We start from the raw sequence: 23,929 nt of genomic DNA, 5'->3' as shown, positions 1-23,929 counted from the left end.
ATCGCGATGCCATTCTCCGGTTTACTGGCGGAGGCATGGTGACACCAAAAGGTAGAAGGGGCTAGCAGAGCAGGAAGTATAGGCGTGGGGGGGGAGATGCAACGAGGATTTAGATTAGCTGAACCGTGAGTAGCCTCAAGTGAGGAAACATAGAAGCAGGGTGTTCAGGTGAACTTGGCAGTTTCTCGCCGGGATGTTCAATCATACGCGGATGTGGATGGCTCCCTGGTGCATGAAGTGCGATGACCCTGGGATGATAGACAACCCCTGTTCAGCGGCCGAGGAAGCTTTTGGCAAGACCAGCCTAATGGTGCTCACCGTGGGGGATGGGATCACTATACTGAGCTGGAGCAGCGAAGATCTCATGGGGAGCTCCGGGGGAAGAGGTTTGAGAGTCGCGGATCTTGGTTCCGGGCTGGGAGAATGCCAGGCTGAGGCCTCCCAAAGCCGGGCATTGGGAAGCGCCGGCCCTATGGAACTTTCCTGGGGGTCTTCGCCCTCTGGGGAGAGGAACCCTCCTCCGTCAGGGTTGGGAAAGCCCCCCCGCGGGCAGCCTACAATTCCTCGGAAATGTCCTGAAAGCTTGCCGCAATGGTGAAACACCTTTTCGTCACCGGGGCTGCCTCATGGCAGCCAGGCGGCGACTAGAAGGCTGGCTTGATGGGCGAAAGACCCGATATCCTGGCAAGCTTTGAGCATGTCGGCCAGCTACGGGGTTCCTTCCTAGGCCTGTGATAAACTGCGGCACTCAGCGGAGGCGTTCTCCTTGGCAAAGCGCTTAAGGAGGATCAAGCCCTGGGCCTCTTTCGTTTGTCAACCTGCCTCTTGAGGGCCTCCTGGAGCCTGTTCACAAAGCTTCGGCATAGAATGCTTAGGGTTTTAGCGAGGATGGTGGAGAATAACTTTCTGGGTTGGCTGGCGGCATTGCAGGGACTTTGATAAATGCCTTATAGGCGCACTCAGTAGCGCTGACCGTGGGGTCGGCCTCAGGCAGAGGGCTAATCTGATCGTTGGGGTTGGCGAAAGCATGAAACACGTAAAGCTGGGCGGCTGTGTAGAAGCAGCGAGGCGGTTGCCCTGCTAAAGGCATTGCTGGCGGAACTTCGCTCTCCCAGATCACAAATTGTTAATCGGGCTTTCCAGGAGCATCGCGGAAGAGTGAAGGTCTTCCAGTGCGTCGGAACCGATTAAGTGACTCCTAAAGCGACTGCCTCGAGCATGCTTCTCACACATATGGGCTGGTTGACTCCCGCGTCATACCGCGCAGCTGCGGAGCTCGGTGAGGGAGATATTATAGCTCAAGGGGTGGTACTACGTGCCTAACCGCCCGAACTATGCCATCCTCCCCCTCGGTATCTGTGAAGTGGAATGGGGGCACAATGGTCACAGGAATATGCGGCATGTCGTCTTCCTAATCAGGGTTTCTTTCTTCTACCAGATGTCGTGGCTAATCTGACTCTCTGCGATTTCGCCAGCGCCATTCGCGATGGCGCTGGCGGAGGTGCAGCGAAACTGGCGGAGAAAGTAATTCGAAGCAAAGGGGCAGCGGAGAGTTTGGAATGGTGAAGGAGCAAGGGCAGAAGGAGGACAATCAATTTCCAGTCGGATAGAGAAAATTCGGGGTTGAAATTGAAGGTGTTGAAAGATCGATCGAGATGGTGACCTGCAGCAAAGGGAGCCATAGGTCTGCCCGGGCTGATGGCGGAAAAGACATAACATTGTCTCCGCGTCAGTAGCTTGGCGACATGTCGGCGGCTGGCGAGGCTCTGTCGCGAAGAAGGAAGTGCGCCCGATGTTTTCCCAGTCGCTTAAGATTCAATGTCCCCCCTCTGGGTACGCATGGACACTTGAGCTTCAATCTCCTCAACCAATTTGCGCGGCTCCCCTTCTCTTCACAGGGGACCATACTGCGCATTTCGTTAGCGGCAGTTTAAGGTTAGCATCAACGTGCTTGTCATAAGCCCTGCTTTTGCAAGCTCCCATACTCCACCCGGTGTTCCGTCCGGATGAGAAGTGTCCTAGGATGCGTGTCTCTGGATGCGCCGATCGAGAGGATCAGAAGCTGACGTGTCACGAAGCGGTGGTCCCTGGATGCGCCCGATCCAGCGGACTTGATTATCGTAGCCCTTCCCCAGGCTGACCCGGTGAAGCAGGGTGGAGGGATTACGAAGGATTCGGGTTTGGCACCAGCTTGCTTTAGTCATCGCAGGGTCGTCAGCTAAGGAATAGGCGAGAGGCGGAGGAGGTTTCATCTGGTGGTCAGAGGCGTCCAGCAACAGGAAGCCAGCGGGATTTCGTGATCCTGACAACTCTCCCTGTGCTGGTCTCTGGCACCTTTTATTAGGGTTTCGATTGTGGGCCAGAGTGTAAAGGAGGTGGGTAGGGAGATGGCGGCGAGACCGAGCAGACCTGGAGATCATCATGTTGATGCATGATCTCACCTGGCAGCTGCGATCTTGAGAGGGGCGTAAAGCGTCTGAGGCCTAATCCGTGCTCACCTGGGGAGCAAGACCATTGATAAACCTGCGCCCGGTGACTGAGCCAGACAGTTCATGACCCGTGACTCATAGGGGGATGAGGAGTGGAGATGCGATGCGACCAGCAAGGCCGTAGGTCCATTGGCGTCCCAACGTTCTACCACGGTGCTGCTGGGTCAGCAGTGCATCACTACATCTAATCCACAGGTGTCAAACTTGTGGCCCTCCAGATATTATGGACTACAATTCCCATCACCCCCTGCCAGCATCATGCTGGCAGGGGATGATGGGAACTGTAGTCCATAACATCTGGAGGGCCGCGAGTTTGACACCTATGCTCTAATCCATTTGTAAAAATGCCCTCCTGAACAACTGTTTTCCATAATCTACAGAATGTTAGGAGCGTGGGAGCCTTGCTGACTTCCTCAGGCCAATCCACAAGGTGGGAGCCACAACAGAATGTAGGGGTATGGCAGTTGCCAAATGTACCCATTTGTAGGGTTATACCATCACAGGACTTTACTCAAATAAGGAAAGCTGTTGTGGCAGAGTATAGCAGGAGAAGTAGTCTTGCATAGTCTTGCAGTTATATAGGTCTAAGGCTATTAGGGGCTTTCTGATAACCAGTATCTTGAACTGAATCCAGTAACTGATTAGTGATCAATGGAATGGCTGCAGAATGGGAGAGATCCGTGATGGGATCCAAAAATTTTAGAAACAGGTTCCCATGGTGGTGGGATTCAAACTGTGGCGTAGCGCCAATGGGGCGGGGCGGGGCACGACGGGGGTGTGGTCGGGCATTCCGGGGTGGGGCATTCCTGGGCGAGGCTGTGGCAAAGACACAGCCACTGCGCCTCAGTCGGTATGAGCGAGGAAGCGAAATGCGCGCAGGCATGAAGCAGGCAGCCATGCGCCTTGCGCGGTTACCTCCTGCTAGACTGCTTCAAGTTCTGCAAGCTACTGCTGAGAGGAGGGGCGTAACTAAGGCAAAAATCACGTGGCAAAATCACCAATTAGTAACCCCCTCTCGGCACACACAAATAATTAGTAACCTACTCTCGGGAACCTGTGAGAACCTGCTGGATCCCACTTCTTGGTGGGATGTGCATGCTCCACCTAGCTTCTGATAGTAATCAAGCTGCAGTGTAAAAGTAGTTATCATACCACTATGTACTTGTGGGAAAACATCATGAAGACCTTTGAAATTAATGGAACTTTACCATAAGCATTTAGGCTAGGTTTCAGGGGTGTAACGGCAAAAGGGGCAGCCCTGGAGCGGAAGCTGGCATAGCAGCCTGGGCCAAAACCTGATCCACAGTTGGATGCCCGTCCCATGGTGACCCTCCACCACAACCAATTTTTTTTGAACCAGGACATTGGTGCCTGCAGGGGGTGCATTTTCAGACATACCAGCACCACAATTTCAGCACATTATCAGGAGACTATCCTTATGCTACTCCCCAAGTTTGGTGAGGTTTGGTTCAAGGAGTCCAAAGTTATGGACTCCCAAAGGGGGTGCCCCATCCCCCATTGTTTCCAATGGGAGTTAATAGGAGATGGGGGCTACAGTTTTGAGGGTCCATAACTTTGGCCCCCCTGAACCAAACTGCACCTGGGGGGCATCATCAGGGCAGTCTCCTGATGAGACCCTGAAAGTTTTGAGACTGTGCCTTCAGAAATGTCCACCCCCCAGTCTGCAACCCCCATGGACAGCAATACAGAAAACTCAATGCAGAACAAAGATTCTTGGGCAAATTTCTGGGATGTTCCTGCAGGGGGCGCATTTCTGGATGTATCGGCACCAACATTTTAGGGTATCATCTGGAAACTGTCCTTATGGTACCCACCAAAGTTTGGTGCAGTTTGGTTTAGGGGGTCCAAGGTTATGGACCCTCAAAGGGGGTGCCCCATCCCCCATTCTTTGCTAAGGAGATGGGGGCTACCCTTTGAGGGTCCCGCAACTTTTCAGAACCCCTGATAACTGCGCAAACAACTTCAAAGTGCCATCATCTCCAGATGATACCCTGAAATTTTGGTGCCGAGTACATCCAAAAATGCACCCCCTGCGAGGGAACATCTGAAAAATTTGCCCAAGAATACTGATGCTGTGGACCTGCATTGGAGTTTCTGCATTGCTGTGTCAATGAAGGTTGCAGGCTGTGGGGGGGGACATTTCTGAAGGCACAGTCTCAAAACTTTCAGAGTCTCATCAGGAGACTGCCCTAATGATGCCCCCCAAGTTTGGTGCAGTTTGGTTCAGGGGGGCCAAAGTTATGGAACCACTCAAAGGCTAGCAACCCCATCTCAATTCAACTCCCATTGAGATGAGAACTAATGAAGAACACCACGAATTTCCATACATAACTTCGAACTCGAACAACTGAACAAACTTCGAAGAATAACATAAGAGACAATACTCCTGATGATACGCTGAATTTTGAGGCCAGTGCATACCTAAAACTGCGCCCCCTGTAGGCCAAAAATGGAAAACCACTAAAATACCCAAAAACGAACCCAGCATTTTGATGCCCCCCCACAAGGTGATGCCCTGGGCAGCTGCCCACCTTGCCCAATGGGCATTACGCCAGTGCTAGGTTTCAAAAGAACTGAGGTTTCTTTCCCTTTGGAAACTGTGACGTGGACAACACTCAGCACATATTTTTTGATATTTTCTTTCAATGTACTTTTTAGCTCCTGCTCTGTTTTGCATCGGGTTGCAAACAAAAGAAGTAGTTCACATGCAAATGAGACAACCACAACACAACTTTCCTATATAATTTTTTCAGCAATAGGTCCCACTTCTGAAATATCAAATTAGCTTTGAATGGACAGTGACTTGCCTCTTTGGGAGCAATTGCAGAGAAAATGCCTGTTCTCTAAGTTATAACTTTACATAGGAATTACGGATTTGGTTAGGAACCCATATATCTATTTTGCAAAATAATTTCCTTAAATCATGCAGGTTTATTATACTAGGTTTTAATCTGTCATTTTAAAAACATGGTTTATGGAATAGATGTTGGCTCTGCTGCATGTGCCCTGTTGGTTTCCATTAAGCTCACACACCAATATCTGTTTTACTATTTCTAGTTCCAAACACTGGCAGAGACAGAGACGGTATTTGTAAATCATGGGGGCAGCATCACTTTGAAACATTTGATGGCATCTACTATTACTTCCCAGGAAATTGTTCATATATTTTTGTGAAAGACTGCAGTGATCCAGAGCCTCAATACACTGTATGGGTAAGACAGAGCCCTGGCTCAAGAAGGAGGTTATTAAGAATGGGAAATACAGTGCATCCATTCCCCTTCTTCCATTTCCTGTAACAGATTCCTCTGTAATTACTCTGCATAGATACCAACACACTGGTATTCAAGTACGGGATGGAGAAAATAGCATTTCTGTGCTTGTACACTTTTCTATTTGTGGTGATGCATTCAGGCACTTATCTGTATCTATGGTTCCATTTCTTGGTCAATTTAGAAGTCAGATTAAAACAGAATTACTCACATATGATCTACAACTACACGAAGAGGAAGAAGAAGCAAATTTCAGTTTTTTAATTGCTTAACCAAAAACACTAAGTTTTAGGAGTATGCTGCGGAATGCTCCTGCAGGCTTTCTTTCCCATAACCTTCCACACCATATCAGTTATGAAGACCTTGTACTTGTGACCTACACGAAAGCCTGTCTCAATCTTTTTCTCTTTTATGTTTTTTAATTTGTTTCATTATTTAATTTTTATTTATAACCTACTTTTCTTCATGAGACTTGAGGAGAATTGCAGAATGCACAGCAGTACAATCAGACAGTATAATTTGATAAATGCACTCAATGACCGCAGCATGATTCTGGCTTCAGGGGCCCACCAGCTGACTTGGAACCCCTGAATTTTGTCCCCCCAGCCTTCATCTCTCAGCAGCCCTGCATAATTAAAACAGTGCAATCAAACAACATAAGGCAATGGGACCAGGATTACTAGGATTTAAAAACAATGTAAACAGCAAACCACCTAAGGAAAAGGTATACTATACACAAGACAGAAAGTGGAATTACAAAGTTTAAGAGTTAGATTTTAGTCCTTAGAAACAAACAAAATTTTCAGGGTATATGCTTTTGAGAATCAAAGCTCCCTTTGTCAGCTATAAGATGTAAAGTAAAGCAAAATTATGCATATTCCAATAGATCACAGATGTGGTCCATTATAAAGCTGCCTTCCTTGATATTCTATTCTGCTACAGTTCTTAACTGTTCACAATAGTGGTCTCCTGAACATTTCTGTTTTGAGTAGAAATGTAGCAATTAGTGCATATTTGTTACCATAAGTAACACAATAAATCCACAATAAACACAATAAATCTGAATATCAGTCATAGTATGGAAAGTTTCTCTGAGAGATTCCTGTTCTCATTCTTTTTAAAATTAGAAAACAAGATAATTATGCCACTATGCAAATACTGCATGTGCTTGTTATTAATATGTCCCTATTTTTTCCTTTTAAGATTAATAACAGCCCACATTGTGTTGGCTCTGTGTACTCCTGCTTGCGGTCCATCAGCCTGTTCTTTTTAAATCAGGATGAAATAATCATATTGGGACATGAAGTAAGGAAAGGCAGAAACAGGTAAAAATTCAAAAACTGTTTTCTGGAGCTCTTTCATTAGGAATGAAATATTGAGGACACAAAGTTTCTGTTATTTTTTAAAATGCATATGCTAAATAATAAAGCACCACAGGCAGGCTAGCCTGATTTTGTTAGATCTCAGAGGCTGTGTGAGCCTTAGTGAGTACTTAAGAGAAGAGATCACCAATGAAGTCCAGGGTTGCTATGGAGAGGCAGGCAATGGCAAACTACCTCTAGACATCTTTCACCCAAAAGACCCTGCAGGGTTACCATAAAGCAGCTGCAACTTGGCAGCAAATAAATAAATAAATAAATAAATAAATAAATAAATAAATAAATAAATAAATATAAAAAAAACTGAAGGAAATATAAGGTTATAATCACATTTAGACTATGTGAATACTTTACTGTAATATTTTATACTACAGGGCTATACATAAAGCAGTATGAATAATCTAAATTACTACTAACATTTGCATGGAAAGCAAAAAAAAAGAGTTTTCTTAATTCTTAAGAATTAAATATATTTTGGTCATATTTTGTGTTCAGTAGTTGCATATATAAATAGAATTGGATTCTATCATTGTATCTGTTGGTGCCAGATGGAAGAGAGTCCATAAAAAGCTGTAGTGGGGATCATAGGACCTGCGTGGATAATAAAGTATGTGGAATATGCTGTTGTAATGAGGGAAATTGATAAGACTGTTCTTCTCTGTCTTGCATAGTGGAAAATATCCAACCGCAAATAATTTTTATGAATTGAGTATGTTTTTTCTATATAATACACTATATCAGCATTTCCCAACCCCCCCCCCCCCAATGGCCTGGTTATTTTAATGCCTCTTCTCTGTCACCAAATAAAATGTTTATGGCCTATTTATTAGTAAAATAAAACAAATTTGAATGCCACCCCGCCACAGGTCTGCCTATGCTGGCTTGGCAGGGACAAGCCCAGCCCTGCACTGGACCTCATCTGCATGCAGCAGCATCAAGGAGGCTCCCTGGGGTGCTGCTTTTTCCCCCACCTCCCTCACAGTACCAGCGTCTGCCACGAGCTGGGCTCTGTCCTCAGCCCCTTTCTAGGTGGTCAGCTGGCTGGGGAGGACCCCCGAAGCTGCTGTATCATCCCGGCTGGTCCAGCTCCAGGTCTGTGGTGCCCTCCGAGCTAGGACAGGGGTGGGGTGGTCAGCCCCAGCCCCGGATATTAGATGATCCAGCATTTTGCTTTCGTGACCCAGTGCCGGGTCACAACCCACGATTTGGGAAACGCTGCACTATGTATCAATATATATTATAAATATTATTTTATTTATTTAACTTTTATACCGCCCCATCCTCTAGGGGCTCTGGGCGGTGGCTCTGGGCGCCCCATCCTCTAGGGGCTCTGGACATCTATTAGTAAAAGATGTCAAACTATCATGTTGTTTTTGTATATTTTAATTGGGTTTTTTGTTTATTTTTCTAGGTTAATATTGCCCCAGACCATTGGAAATATTTTCATTGAACGATTAGCAGATTACATTTTGGTGAAAACTACCTTTGGCTTTTCTCTAGCCTGGGATGGAAATTCTGGGATTTATGTTAAATTAACTGAAGAACACAAGGGGAAGACATGTGGTCTGTGTGGAAATTATAATAGTGATGTATCAGATGATCTCATACTACAAAATAGTAAGCAAATAATCCTGGTATTTGTAAAGATGATGTTTTTGAATCCTGGTCTCTTATGATTGTCAGGAAATAATTCAGTGACTATAAATATTTTCATTGTAGAGCTGTAATTTTTCTCAAGTTTTTTCTAATTTATAGCTGAGCAAAAAGCAGCACTATAAGACAATGCAATAGGAGACAAGCCTAAAAATCCATTAAAAAGGTACCTACTTATTGGTAAAAATGTAAGTCATTAGAACAAACTTAGTATTAATCATTGTGCCAGAGGAACCTTTCTGAGGAAGGAATTTCATAGCTCAGATGCCCTCATGAAGAAAGCCCTCTCTCCAAGAGCTTAGAGCTGAGATGTTTCCAGAAGCTCCCAGAAAAAGGATTCATGAAAGGAGCCCAACTCTTGGGCAGATTGGTATGCGAGCACAGATGTTCTGGATCTTACACTCAAAGAATGATGTTAGTTTTAACATATACAATCTGCTCATCATATACTGGATAAGTCTTTATGGGGGGGGAGCACCTCTACACTCAGAACCAACTGAATGCCAGCTGCAGATTTTGCTGTCAAAGTCATCTTTAAACCAGCAAAACTCCACACTAATGATCTATGCATTCAAAATTTCATTGATTACTGCAAAGATAAAGCCTGTGTGGTGTGGTGGTTAGAGTGCCAGACTTTGCTGTGAAGATCTGGAAACAAATCCTTGCTCAGCTATAATGCTCACTGGCTCAGTTGTCAGCCTAACCTACCTCAGATCTTTATTGGAAGAGGAGGGGAGAAAAGGCAGGCTAACAAATGATCTTATGTTTATCTCTGATGACAATAGCACTTCCCTTTGCTGCAAAAGAGATTGGTTTCAGCTGTCTGGGAGTTTCTAAAGTAGTTAACTGAAGGAACTGAAAAGGTAATTGTCTTGCCCCACACCCCTGGTGGGAAGGAAATGCTGCTAAAACAGTCTTGATTAGGGTGAACATACCCTCATGCTGGAAGATTGAATGACTGTTCAAAATCACTCTAACATTATTAGAGTCAGGTGCAAGTTCATTTTATTTTTTTTCCTCTTTTTTGAGAATAATTTTTTGCAATATTTTACTTTTGAATTGACAAGATATTATTAGCTATGATGGTAAATGATATTTTCAAATGTTGTCAGATGTAGGTGACTATGAAGAAGATATTGCTAAATTTGCCAACAGTTGGTCTGTACAAACTCCAGATGATGCTACTTGTGTACCTACTGCCTCTGATTTTCACAGTCCATGCTCTGTTGATTCAGAGTCTTATGAGGTAAGCTAGCTAGCTGGCTATTATATTTTTATGTTAAGCCATCTGCATGGGCCAAGTAGTCTGGGTGAATAATCTGATTGTCAGGGGTGAAAAGTCCTTAAATGTTTTTGAGGAACTATAGATGATTGAATTATTTTATTTATTTGTTCAAATGAACAACTAAGGCAGCTGCTAAAATGAAACACAAAATTTAAGAGCAATTAAAAATAAAATATAATTAAAAGCCAGTGTGGTGTAGTAGTTAAGGGGGTAGACTCAAATCTGGAGAACATGGTTTGGTTCCCCACTCTTCCATCTGAGTAGTGGACTCTTATCTGGAGAACTGGATTTGTTACCTTACTCCTACACATGATGGCTGCTGAATGACATTGGGCTAGTCACAGTTCTCTTCAGACTTTCTCAGCTTCACCTGTCTCACAAGATGACTGTTGTGGGGAGAGGAAGAAAAGGAGTTTGTTAGCTGCTTTGAGACTCCTTACAGGAGAGAAACTTTACCTTTGTACAGGAGAGAAAGACAGGATATAAATCCAGACTTTTCCTTCTACTTCTTCTACTACTACTAAGTCAACAAAATTTGGTATGTTAGTGTGTACTGTACTCTAATCTGGAGATATTTGCTATTTCATAGATGTATATTTCAGTTTCCATTTATATTGTCTCATTAACTTGAAGGACTTTGTGTTCTTACCTTACATAGCAAAATTTTGCTATGTAAATCTTGTTAGCATGAGACCATGTTTAAAGTACAGTGACAAACAGGATTTCTAGTAAAAAAAGACACGATGAAGGGAGTTGTGTCATTTGCATTGCACTGAAAGGATTCTGGGTATGTATACATAATTGTTTGTTTGTTTTTTGTGCTCAGAACATCTACATCAAGTGCCAAATACTTTTGCAGTTTCCTTTCCTCAGCTGCCACCAAAGCATAGATCCATACCCATATATTTCTAGCTGTATGAATGACCTTTGTCAGTAAGTATAAGCATTTGTTTTTCTTGCGTGGATTTTATATAGTAACTGTTGTTGTTTACTTGGCTTGTGAATGGCATTCAGTAATTTACAAGAATGGGACAGGCAGAGGCGTAGCTGGGCCAAACTGCACCCAGTGCGCATTCTATATTTCCCCCCCCCCCCCTGCAGCATCCCCCTTCCCACACTTACCTTAGTTCCTTTCCTTTTTTTAAACTTGTTCAGGCTGCAAAAGGCCACTGTTCACAGTAAAAACGGCCTGATGGGAACTATACTTCCCAGGAGACCTTGTGAGCCCCAACGGTAGTTCCTCAGGCTGTTTTTACTGCAAACAGGCCTTTTGCAGCCGGAACAAGTTCAAGAAAAAGGAAGGGAACTAAGGTAAGTGTGGGAAGGGAGGCGGGGGCACCATGGAGGGCATCGCAGGGGGAGGGGCCTGGGGCGATTTTCTGCGCCCCCCAGGCATGCGCCCACCCCCTTAAAGCTCCGCTGCTGGGGACAGGTAAAAATGTGTTTATTATGAGTGATTGATTACTGTGAATGGGTTTGCCTCTCTGGTTTTCCCTAAGATGATGCTTATTTGAACTGTGAAACTCCCTAAGTTGGGGACCTCACCCATCTTGGGGAATTTGTTTAGGTGCTGAAAGCACCTCTGCCTTGCTGGACCAGCATGTGGTTTTCTCTCCCACCTGACTTAGGCATGCCTTTAACCTTGTCCAGTGGCGTAGCACCCACGGGATGGAGGGGAGGGCGCGAAGCCCTGGGCGGAGCAGGAATGGAGGTGTGGCTGGGCCATCAAGGGGGGCATGGAGAGGGCATGGCATGGCATTCCTGGGGCATTCCGGGGCACGTGCGCCCTGGTCACAGTTTCCCCTCACTCCGCCCCTGCCCTGGTCTAGTCCTCTCAGGTTGGGAAGCATCCAGGCTTTGTCTCCTGCCCTCCTTCCAGGACTCTTACTGATGCCAGCAAACTGGTCCCTCCGATAACTTTCTCTGTTGCACCTTCTAAATTTGTTTTCTTTACCCACTTAATCTCTACTGCCCACTATTCAAAGTGTAGTATAGTGTGAAAGTGAGCTAAGGCCTTTGATAAAAGAATGTTAATGGCTTGTGTGTGTGTGTGTGTGTGTGTGTGTGTGTGTGTGTGTGTGTGTGTGTGTGTGTGTGTGTGTGTGTGTGTGTGTGTGTGTGTGTGTGTGTGTGTGTGTGTGTAACAGGCTGCCAAGTCATAGATGATTTATGGCAATCCCCCAATAAGGTTTTCAAGGCAAGAGACTACCAGAAATGGCTTGCCATTGCCTTCCTCTGGTTAGTGACCTTGGAATTCCTTCATGGTCTCCCATTAAAATACTAATCCTTAGGTTCCAAGATCTGACAGGATCAGGTTAGTCTGGTCAGTGGTATACCGGTAATGGGGTCATGGGGTATCCCTAACCCTAACTCACCCATGTGATGAAATGGTGTGCACCCCAGCCACCCGCCCTGGGGAGAGCAGGAGCCGGCCTGTAGGGAGGCAGGAGGACGGGGCTCCATGGCAAGTGGTGACAGTGCCCGACTGGGCCGCATGGTGTCCCAGCCTCCTGCCCTCCCTGCAGACTGACTTCCCTCCCAGGAGCCTCCCCTACCCTGGCCTCCCTGCTGGCTCTTGTAAGTGAGGTATGGAGAGCTGGACGGGGAGCCAGGCAGGCGGGTGGGGGGATGGGGGAGGTGGTCATGCCCCCAGGTGCCATTTAGGCCTAGTATGCCACTGAGTCTGGGGTTTCTAGGTCAGGAAAATAGTCTTTAATAGATGTAGGCTTTTCCTCAGTGGGACTTAATTTTAGGAGATGGTCTCCTGTTAGCCCTCTCATTAAAGCTTGGAGAATGTTATCTAACAGAGGGATAGGTAGGGATGTGTGTGAGAGAAAGGGAAAGAGAAGAATGGGAAGTGGGGGCTAAGAAAAAGCACAAAGAAGGCAGAAAGACAGCTGTGAGTTGGCTGAAGATAAAATACTTTTGAGCACAGGATTGTTTGCTTCTGTTCCATCAAAATATCCTTGTTTGGAGTCTCTCTTTGCCTCCACTCTCATTCCAAGACCACTCCTGAATTAATTAATCCTTGTTTGGAGTCTCTCTTTGCCTCCACTCTCATTCCAAGACCACTCCTGGAACTTCACACCATTTTTGGAATGGAGGCAAAATAATAGTATTCCTTTTCTAAATTAAAATTTTGTAATAGTAAGGATACTGCAGATATTAAAAATAATGGAATATGTTTATTCAAATGTATTAATTAATGAGTTATTTATGAAAAAATTTCCTTGCTGTGCAAGGAAGCAGCTTGTGGTGCTATAGTTAACGTATGCCAAGTCATTATTTCCCTTTAAATTAATTTCATTGGGTTGGAATTAAAACACATTTAATTAATTAATTAATTAATTTCTAAACTGCCCTCCCCTTAGGGGCTCAGGGCGGTGAACAACAATGGTAAAACAACTTAAAAACATAACATAAAAACTGATTTGCAATAATAAGAATAAAAACCGGAACCATATTTCATTACAAGCCTTAAAATCAATAGCAGCGTACAGAATCCTAAAAACAGAGTCAACTCAAATTCCCTGGAAAACCCACAACAACCAAATAAAACCAAGTCTGTTGCCTGGAGTTTCCTTTTCAAACTGTCTTGCTATAAGAATGTGTGTTTTTATCACTTTCTTGTGAAATGTTTAAGGTTAGTTTAAAAGATCAGGATTTAACATCCCTGGATTAATTTTGTCATTTCAGAGAGAATAATGATGAGACTTACTGCCGAGCAGTGACTGAATATGCTAGATCATGCTCACATGCAGGTTACCCAGTACGAGATTGGAGGGATGACTTTCCAGAATGTAGTAAGTTGAATGACAATTGTAATTTTAATATTGGGTCAGCCAAAGAGTAGCAAGTATGTGAATTGGTGTTAAAATGGATGGTTCAACCATCCTGATACCAAAAAATATATATTTTGGGTAACAAAGACCCATTTCACTGTGGAAGCCAGTGGACTACTATAGCTGGCACCATTACAGCTGCTCAGGATGGAACCCAGAAAAACTCTGTCAGCCTTCAGATATCCTGAGTTGTCGCTGACTGGCCAAGATAGCTTACATAATAGAGATTAGACATTGACTATGAGTTGTTATTGAATCTTACAAATCTAAATTTTTGTATCTGCATATTTCCTTTGATTAATCCATGAGGACTCTCCTTCAAGGCTGGTTTAAGAACTTTTAGCTTGCAATGTATGCAAAGTTAAGAGTGAGAGTAACTTAGGTTAACATTAATATTTCAGAGTAAAAATAATTTCAATTTAAAAGTTGACTACAATTTTTGTTGATGTGAATTCTATTTTATTAATCAAGTGAAATGAAAAGAATGTAGTACGGTCTTCCTTAACTTGGTATGTTTCAGTTGAAAAGTGTGAAGACAGCTTCATCCACAGGGATTGTATTAGCTGTTGTCCACCAACCTGCACATTTGAGAAGGATTGTCTTGGCAGTAACCTCCATTGTTTAGATGGGTGCTACTGTCCTGATGGTAAGTAGGCTACTTTTTATTAATATTTTAGTGTTAAAGCTACTCTGAAAACTAGAAACCTTTCAGTGGTTGGAACACATTCTCCATTAGTTGTGTTATTTTTTTGTGTGAACTCCTGGTGGATTTCCAGATTGTATCTATATAAGTACCCATACAATTATGCTATTAGGTAATAGAAACTGCAATATAATGTGTATGTTTCTACATATGTTTTAACCTAGTATTGTTATTTCCCCACTTTTGCCTAATTGTGCACTACTTTTGTGGTGTTCATTGTTAAGGACAAAAGGCAAAACATAAAATATCCTCTGCAGCTCTTGAATAATCTTGGATAATATATGAAGCATTACCAAGCCTATAGAATAAAAGATACTGTAAAACGTACATTGTCAGTCCTGGTCATGGCATTTTTTTTCATTTATTCTGTGCTTTTTCAAACTAGAATTATTTTTGTAATTTGCCTAGATGCAAGCAAAGACAGAGAGAAGCATAGGCATATGGAGAAGCATATGGAAGTTTTTGTCTGCATAGACAAGAAGCTCCCACTTATGATATCATGCCCAGTTTGTACATGACTAAAAAGGATTCCACCTTAACTAATGCTTGATGAAAACTCCCCTGAAATCACTGATTATAGGAAGTTAAGAAGGTAGTTTCAGTCATGTTGCTGTGCAGTAGAAGAGTTAGATTTGAGTCCAGTAGTACCTTAGCGACAAACAAGGTTTTCAGGTATAAACTTTCAAGAGTCAGATGTAATGAGGGAGGTTTTGACTTTCAAAAACTTATACTGTGAAAATCTTGTTGGTCTCTAAGGTGCCACTGGAATTTCATCTTAGACCTTTCCTTAAGTAATGTATATTTTAACAAGAAAGAAGAGGTGGTGTTTGGATTTATACCCCCCCTTCTCTCCTGTAAAGAGACTCAAAGGGGCTTACAAATTCATTTTCCTTTGTCTTCCCACAACAGACACCTTGTGAGGTAGGTGGGGCTAAGAGTTCCAAAGAACTATGACTAGCCCAAGGTCACCCAGCAGGCATGTAAGAATGGGGAAACAAATCTGGTTCACCAGATAAGTGTCTTCCGCTCAAGTGGAGAAGTAGGGAATCAAACCTCATTCTCCAAATTAGAGTCTCTTTACCACCACATCATGCTGACTCTCAGAGTAGTATCCTTACTACATAATGAATGTTATGATATTCGAATGTCATGATCCTCATTCATGCTATTTTTATAACCAAGGTCTTATACTGGACAATGGAACCTGTATTTCTGTGTCAGACTGTCCTTGTGTTTATCATGGGACAGCTTTTCCTGTGGGCTCAAAAATTGAGCAAGAATGTAGCAGCTGGTATGTAATCTTCATTTCTATTGTCTGTTTGCTTGTACTTGCCTTTATTAAGATGTATTCCTGATTATATTACATTGTGAAACTGCCTGGCTTGTTAGAACTGCAAATGTGCAATGTAGAGATTTTCTTTTCTAAAATGCGATACAATTAACTTTTGTTTTTGTTTTTGTAATTTTAGTATTTGTATTGGTGGTATTTGGAATTGTACTGCGCATGATTGCCCAGGTAATTTTTATTGTTTTGTGACATGTAAAACTTTTTTTGGTTAACATTTTTAATGTTTGCTGCCCCAAGGGCTCTGGGTAGATAAAAATAATTTAAAAACATACCACCTGAAATGTAAATTGAAATCCAATAACAACAAACATTAAACCTTCAACTATTTGATCTGGATTAATGTCTGAGAACATTTCCCAATAAAGTTAAAGTATTTTCAGCGTTTTTAAAATAGGGATGTTCTTGGCTTTAGGTCAGATAGGAAGTGGTAAACTTCTTATAGTACCAAATGTAGGGATTTAGCCATTATTGCCTCTGGCCATTCAAGTCAATTTTTATTCTACAACTTGTCTGAAATCCAGGAAACAGGAGCATAGTAACATTTTCTTATTACTTAACCAGATTACCAGTTTTCCATGTGTTATTTATGGTAACATGGCAAAGCTGTGGCCACTGTCTTTTGGAGTCACTGTGTATGTGTGTTCTTTCAAGTCACAGTTGGCGACCATAGAGAGCTTTCAGGGCAAGAGGAATTCAGAGATGGTTTACCATTGCCTATTTCTGCATAGACTGAGAGTTCTGAGAGAACTGTGGTTCTTTTTGCACAACAAAAATAAATGTCTGGGGGGTGTTCAAATGCATTTAGGGGAGGAACTCCCCACAGCTTTTCCCCCCAAAATGTCCTCAGGGCATTTTATTTCTGCTCAACCCAGGTTTTTATAGAAACTAGTAATATTTTCCCCCCCAAGTTGGGGTCAAGATGTTTCCTGCTTGCTATCCAGACAGCAGGAATCATCTTATTTTTCCCGCTCAACTTGTAACAGCTCTTACTTTCATTTTCACCACAACTCACATCTACCACATGATTCTCCTTGCAGCCCTCCATTTGGCGGAGGCCTCCTTAGAGGTTTCCTCTGCTTGCCATTTATGCACCCACGATTTCATTGTATAAAGTACATGAAGAAAGTGAGTTTGGACTAGCATTTCCACACGTGTGTCGTTTTTCCTTTTTTTTGTCTTGTGAAAGGTATCTTCGAAGCTACAATGACTCGAAATATGTGCATATTGCAGATTCTCATATTGCATTGTCATAGATTTGAAGATACCTCCCTCAAAACAAAAAAGAAGAAAAACAACAGGTGCCCCAAATCAACAGTCCAAACTAACTTTATTCATGTACTCTATACAATGAAATCACGGGCGCATGAGCTGCAAGCAGAGGAAACCACTGAGTAAACCTTCACCAAATGATGAATGGCACGAATTACAAGTGGGAGAAAATAACAGGTGTGAGCTGTGGCAAAAACAAAAGTAAGATCTGGGGGGAGGCAGGAAATTGAACTGCCTTCCCTGGCAATACTTTTTTTTTGTCCGCGCTATGTGGACAAAAAAAGCCAAAATTTTTCTTTTTAAAAATGTTTGCAAGGTGTTTTATTTGGGTTGTGCGTAAAGAGCCAGTGACTGGCTCAAGGTCTCCCAGGAGGATTCACGTGGAAGAGTGAAAAATCTAAATAAATAAATAAACAATTAAACACGGTTTTCCAGATTAGAACCTGCTGCTCTTGACCACAACACCACACTGGCTCTCTAGCCACCTTTTTATGTGTAATTGGTGCATGGAAGAGGCAAGAGGATTTTCCAGGTTAATTTTAGAGAATCTTGCTGCAGTACTGTTGCAGAGTACAGAAGAGCCGGGGTGGGGGCAGTTTTTTCCTTATGAGCAGGTACCTTGTACTCCTTTGCAGGCTGCTTTTGAAGTTGCCCTGAATTTCTAAAACAGGTTGAGATATGTCATAGAGGAACTATTGTTGGGACAGTGAGGGCAAAAAAGCACATTCATCCACTCATGTCACTCTATTGAAATTATCTTATATTTGCTTTATGCCTCTTACGTTCATTATCTGGTTTTCTGAAAATGCAGTTTGTTATTTTTGTCTTTGTTTTCAGCTGAATGCTCAATCATTGGTGATTCTCATTTCACAACTTTTGATGGACGCCATTACACCTTCCTTGGGGTTTGCCAGTATATTCTGGTAAAAGGCACTGGGAAAGACAAATTCACAATTACTTTACAAAAAACTTCTTGTGGTCAGGTATGATCCCACGAATTAAACCTTCATGCTGATAAGTAAATAGAATGCACATAATATGTGGTTAGAACCAATATATTAATTAAACTGAATTAATAATAAAAATAACTTTTTTCTTAGTAGTGAATATTCAACTGGTCATAACAGATTTTATTTCAGTTATAAGTATTGCCTTTTGTAAAACCAATTGCTCCTTTTACTGAGATAAAATCAACAGAGCTTTTCATTCACGCATGATTATACAAGCATCTACATATTTGGTTACAGTCTGAGCAGGTGTCTGAGACAGATAAATGCTCTTGGTGACAGGACTGAAGAGGTTTGATATACTGCCAACTAGATAAGAGACATTTGAAAGCTTACTGAGATATTTATTTGATATTTTATAAGCTCTCTCATTTCTTAGAACAATAAATCTGAGAGCTCACAAGAATTTTAACTATAGCTATTTCAACTGATGTCTGAATAAATCCAGAAAATATTGAATTTGTCCCAGCATTAACCCTTTTCTCTCCCTATGTATGAACCACCCCCCCCTTTCTGGAAGAATAGTAACATTTTCGTTCCTCAACTGAGGCAACCGCATTTAGTGGGCAAAAGGAAATGCCCTTCATTTAAGTTAACTTTTTATATGAGAGTGTGCTGTAGCTTTCTCCTGCAGCTCTTCATCCTTTAAGGGCCAAACTAAACATCAGTTCATGTTCAGCCCTCCTGTAGTAACACCCATCTGGGATCATTTCAGGTTGGAGAAATTATATGGGAGGAAGGCTGAACCTCCTTCTCCCCCATTCCCCCCAGATTGGGCCTCTGCAGAGCTTTGGAACGATTCCCAGCAGCTGCCATCTGACTAACAGAAATGCAAGTTGGATAATGCCTAGTTTATACCTAAGATACGGATTTTCCAGTTAGAGTTCTGTGGCAATCAGTGGAATTCTTTCTGTATTATGTGCTGGTCATAATGGAATGTTATCCAGTTTAGTAAAGTTATGTATCTTTCTCTCTCTCTCGGGAATTGCTCCTGTGTTCCTCCAGAATCTTGACCATGCATGCATTCAGTCAATAACACTAGTTCTTGAAGATGTAAACAAGCAAGTGACTCTGAATCGGGGTGCTGAAGTTCAGTTTGGTTCTTCCAGCCAGGGATTTAACTTTAATGGTAAGGCACTTAAAAACATATTTTCCACTGAGGTTTGTGTTGTTTCTAAATGTTTTTTTAGAAGATTCTGTTATAATATTCTAACCAAACTGTTTCTGAGGAAATATGCAAACATTTGTGCATGCATGGGGTGAGTGCATTTTCATTTTAGGACAAAAGATGTTAACTCATGTTTTAATGAGCTAATTTTTGTGTGTGTCAATATACAAACATTACTAGCGTCACAAAACTCTTCTTCCGCTTTGGAATAGTTGAACAATGGGTGTCATCTCCCCACCCCCATCCCGCTGCAACTGACAGCGTTTCTGAGGAAGCCCCAGCTGCAGCTAACAGTTTGCCTGAGAAAGGGTCAATGGAACCTTGCAGAGAGACACCAGCTGAACTGGTAGAGCCTGTGAACTCACACAGGCTTCTGGCTCAGAACTAACCAGCAGGACTAAAGAAGATGCTAGCAGCTCTGGGTCTCCAGATGCAAGCCTGCATTGCAGATGGAGATTGAGACTGGCCTTAAAGGAGAGACGCTGCTCAACAAGGCTACAGGCTAGGCATTACCCAGAATCTTTGCAGGAGAAGTCCCAGGCAAATAGCTCTGAGGAATAAAAGGCATTTGGGCAGGAACTGCAATTATGCTTGCAAAGTGGATTCTATCTGACCTTATCTGCACACCACTATCTCCAGACCTGACAATAGACCAGCTTCTGACCTTGATTCTTGGATTCTCCTGGTTGCTGTATGTATTCCTGGCATTTGACTCCTGGCCTGATTGACTTCTCTTTGGACTCTCCCATGGACTTGGTAACCTTGGTAACCTTCTGTGTTGGACTGCTAGCACCCAGCCCCTACTCTGAGACTCCTCAGTACTGCATGTTGCTGCAGCAGCACACCAGCCCTGTCCGCCCAGCACAGTGTGCCAAATTAAATAGCTGAAACCATTAAACAATGATCATACAACGGAAGTCACTCATTGTCAAGAGAGTATCCATCTTAGAGGAATTTTCCAGTTTACAGCCTTTGCAGGTGAAGAGTACACTCCCTGCCCCTGCCATCACCACTTATCTCAAGGACAAGTTCCATGGCATACTTAATTAGATTATGCATTGCAGCTGAGAATCTCTGTTGGGAGGGAGTCATTCACTCATTCCCTGGGTGCATGCTTTTTGGCCCACATAACCGAAAGGTATGTGCCTCAGCTCAGGAGCCGGCCTGCAGGGAAGTGGTGGGACTCGGCAGCAGGCAGCTTCGGCTCATGCCTGGGCTGGCTGCCACCAAACCCCACTCCCTGGCCCCCATGCAGGCTGGCTTTTGGCCTTCCCAGGCCCTGCCGGTCTGCACAGAAGCTGGAGGCGGGGCTCAGTAGTGGGTGGCCCCGCCCTCACATGGGTCTGCCCCCTAGCTATGCTCCCATCCTCTGTACAGGCTGGCAGGACAGGGTTTGGTGCCCTGAGCCATGCCCCCAAGTGTGGGGGGTGTGGGGGCACCTGGAGAAGGGTTGTCTCTGGGCACCATTTCCCCCGATACGCCTCTGACCAAACTGATTGCCTTTGTTTTTAAACTTCTTTCCAATTTTCCTTAATAGAGCTCTATTTTTCTTATAATTTGATATGAATTTACTGGCCAAACCAAGAAGCACTTGGTTATGATACTGTACAACAGCTTGCCTGCTGCTACACTCATCATGTGAACTGAATTAGGTTCCTGGCTCACATCTATATCATTAGATATTTAAAAGAAAAATGCATTAAATGAATTTTGTAGTTCTCTCTAGTTATGGTTAAGTGATACATTGTGCTTTGAAACTGAACAATTAGCATACAGGTATCACTCATCATGTGAACTATCTTAGATGCATACCCTACATCTCTTGAGTTCTAAATGTGAATGGAGGAAAGGCATGAAATGAAACATATTATAGACCAGTGATCACTCTTTTCACAGTTAATTGATGTATCATGCTTTGGGTGCTTGTAGTTTAGGCAGACTTTGTAGTTTAGGCATAGTTTAAGCATATTTTACTCTAGTATGCATAGATTAACTGTAATGAAATCAGTATTCTGTCTGAAATGTCTAACATTTTGAGGCTGGATTGACAAGTGCCTTTCTTGGCATCAGATTCCCCCCTCCCATTTTTCCCATTTAAGGAAGCTTTAGCAGGTCTCGTTAAAATTACCATCATTTTGGGGAGATGATTGCTTTAAGGATAATTTGGAAAAAGATTGCAAAGTTCTTTATGTTAAAAATGTATATTTATAAAATTAGTTTATTTACATCTGTTTCATATGTTGATCATTAGCTTTTTTGATGAAAATGGGTGGAAAAAAGCATTTGTGCGTCTTTGGATGATTATTTTGATGACTGGCAATTATTTTCTCCTATTGCATGTAGGATATGTTGAAGTTCAGAACCTGTCTTCATTGTTTGTTCAACTGAAAACTAAGTTTGGTTTAAGAATTTTGTTTGCTAATGATGGAGAGAGAATATATATTCAACTCAGCTCTAGCTGGAAGAGAAGAACTCTGGGTCTATGTGGAACTTATACCGGAAACTTGAGAGACGACTTTCTGTAAGATGGATTTATTTTCCATTTTTTCCATTTTCTCTTTTTTGTTTACTCAACCCATAGAGAAAGCGTGGTCTAACCAATATATATTTACATAACATAGTGAACAGAAAAACCACATTAAAATATAGAATACAATACTGTACCTGAGGAGTCCCTCAACCTTATTGAGTTCATGGATTCCTTTGGGACTAAGAAAGGATAGTGTGCAATACCACAAAATAACTTTCTTGGGAAGCAGGTCTCATTGCAAAAGGCTGCCATGGCAGCAATTATAAATTTGGGGGAAGTTTCAAATTGAATTGGGGGCAACTATTTCTCAATGTATGCTCCCTGCAGACCCAAAGCAGCTCCTACTCGAGTGAAGTGTAGGATAGCCAAGACTGGCTGTTTGTTTTGGGAACCAGGAAAACATCACAGGGTACCATGGCATTGCAGGAGTCATCACTGCTGTATCTTATCAATTTCACTTCTGTTATTCATTCATTCAACCTAACCAATAAACTTGTTTGGCTAACATAGTGCAATGCTCAGTCTTTCAGATGATACTGTATATCCAAATGGATATGGGAAGATATCTTCCATTGTTTAAGTGAATCTCAAGACCTTTAGAGGGATAAAATGTGTTAAATGTGTGCCTTCGATCAAAACTGAACATGTTACTCTGTAAGTCTCCATCCCGATTTGGACTCCTTTGCTAATAAGAGCATTAGATAAGGCTACAACTATTTGGCTGATCTTAATATGGTTAGAATGTTAGGCTCATTCTGAAATTGCTCACACTTCAAGTCAAGGCTATCAGTGTTTCTCTGATAAACAATAGAGATGTTTTCAGTCTTAAAATTGATAGTCTGTGCCCATACATGTGATTGTTATGGGAAAAGTCTGCATGATTACCAAGCAGCAAGAAACCATGTCATGTGCATGTCATGTATAAGATTAATGGTATTTGACATGTCATGGCAAATGCTGCTTTTGAGTAATTTGCATTGCCATATCAAAACCTAAATCTTGTGCATGACAACAGATATGCATAGCTTTACTACCACAGGCTGGGAGCCAGCATACACAGGCTTTTCTTGCAGCTATATGCATCTTATAAATATACTCAATTTTGCATCAAAGTAAGGATTGGAAGAAGGGTTGCTCACAGACCCTGGAACAACAACCTAATTATTACATTCATTGTGCATTATCAGTGCAAGCCTCTGTAAAATAGTTGTTCTGGAGATTAAATTTTCTGTAGCGTTGGACACTAGTCATTTATCCCCTGGCTGAAATTTAGCTTGGACTTTAAGGGTGCTTTGCCTTTCGCTACATGCACATCAACATATGGGCTGAGAGGGTCTGTGCAACATGCTGGCCCTTTCTGCACAAATCTGCTAAAACATTTGTAAAATGCTTTCAATCCCCCCCCCCTTTTGTTCACCCTCACCCCTTAAAATAATTCCTGGCTGACATTTTGTGATTCCTCCCTCCAGAGGCGTAGCAAAGGGGGAAAGCGCCCGGTGCACCGGTGCGTCCTCTGCCCCTGCCCCATCCCGGAATGCCCCCACCACTCCCCCAGAACGCCCTTGGCACACCCCCACAAGGGCTTGCGCCCAGTGCGTCGCACCCTCCTCCCCCTTGGATATGTGCCTCTGTGTGCTTCAATTCTGCACAGTTTCGGGCTGCATTCTCTATTCCTTGTATACTCAGTGTATACTCAGTGCTTTGAAGATTGCCCCCTCCATAAAGAAAAGAACAAACAATGCTGCAAATAAACAGGTGAGAGGGAACTGAATGAGCTCAGAAGATGGTGCCAAGGATGAAGTTCAGGGAAGCAGAAAAATGCAGGAAAAGCAGTCGGTAGATCGCACAGCAACTGAAGACATTTTCAAAACACTTCAGCCAGATAACTGCTTTAAAAGGGGACACATTTAAAACATTTTGAGACTGGAAATGAAATGTTTGGGGGTAAAAACAATGTGAAACTTTG

The 23,929-nt window shown here is 42.9% G+C and overlaps 1 protein-coding gene across 1 annotated transcript in view; it reads left to right on the top strand.

Moving 5' to 3' along the window:
• Positions 1–23,929, top strand: part of OTOGL (otogelin like) — a 145,599-nt gene that overhangs the window by 17,500 nt on the left and 104,170 nt on the right. The window contains exons 6-17 of the mRNA XM_048501557.1: positions 5,568–5,722; positions 6,983–7,104; positions 8,570–8,775; positions 9,930–10,057; positions 10,923–11,029; positions 13,793–13,899; positions 14,459–14,584; positions 15,824–15,932; positions 16,111–16,157; positions 18,096–18,241; positions 19,271–19,394; positions 21,777–21,954. Of these exons, the coding sequence (XP_048357514.1) occupies positions 5,568–5,722; positions 6,983–7,104; positions 8,570–8,775; positions 9,930–10,057; positions 10,923–11,029; positions 13,793–13,899; positions 14,459–14,584; positions 15,824–15,932; positions 16,111–16,157; positions 18,096–18,241; positions 19,271–19,394; positions 21,777–21,954 (1,555 nt within the window). The remainder of the gene's footprint in view (positions 1–5,567; positions 5,723–6,982; positions 7,105–8,569; positions 8,776–9,929; positions 10,058–10,922; positions 11,030–13,792; positions 13,900–14,458; positions 14,585–15,823; positions 15,933–16,110; positions 16,158–18,095; positions 18,242–19,270; positions 19,395–21,776; positions 21,955–23,929) is intronic.

The sequence above is a fragment of the Sphaerodactylus townsendi genome, linkage group LG06 (genome assembly GCF_021028975.2).
Source record: "Sphaerodactylus townsendi isolate TG3544 linkage group LG06, MPM_Stown_v2.3, whole genome shotgun sequence".
Classification (NCBI taxonomy): Eukaryota; Metazoa; Chordata; class Lepidosauria; order Squamata; family Sphaerodactylidae; genus Sphaerodactylus; species Sphaerodactylus townsendi.
This window is presented reverse-complemented; position numbering and strand designations above follow the sequence as displayed.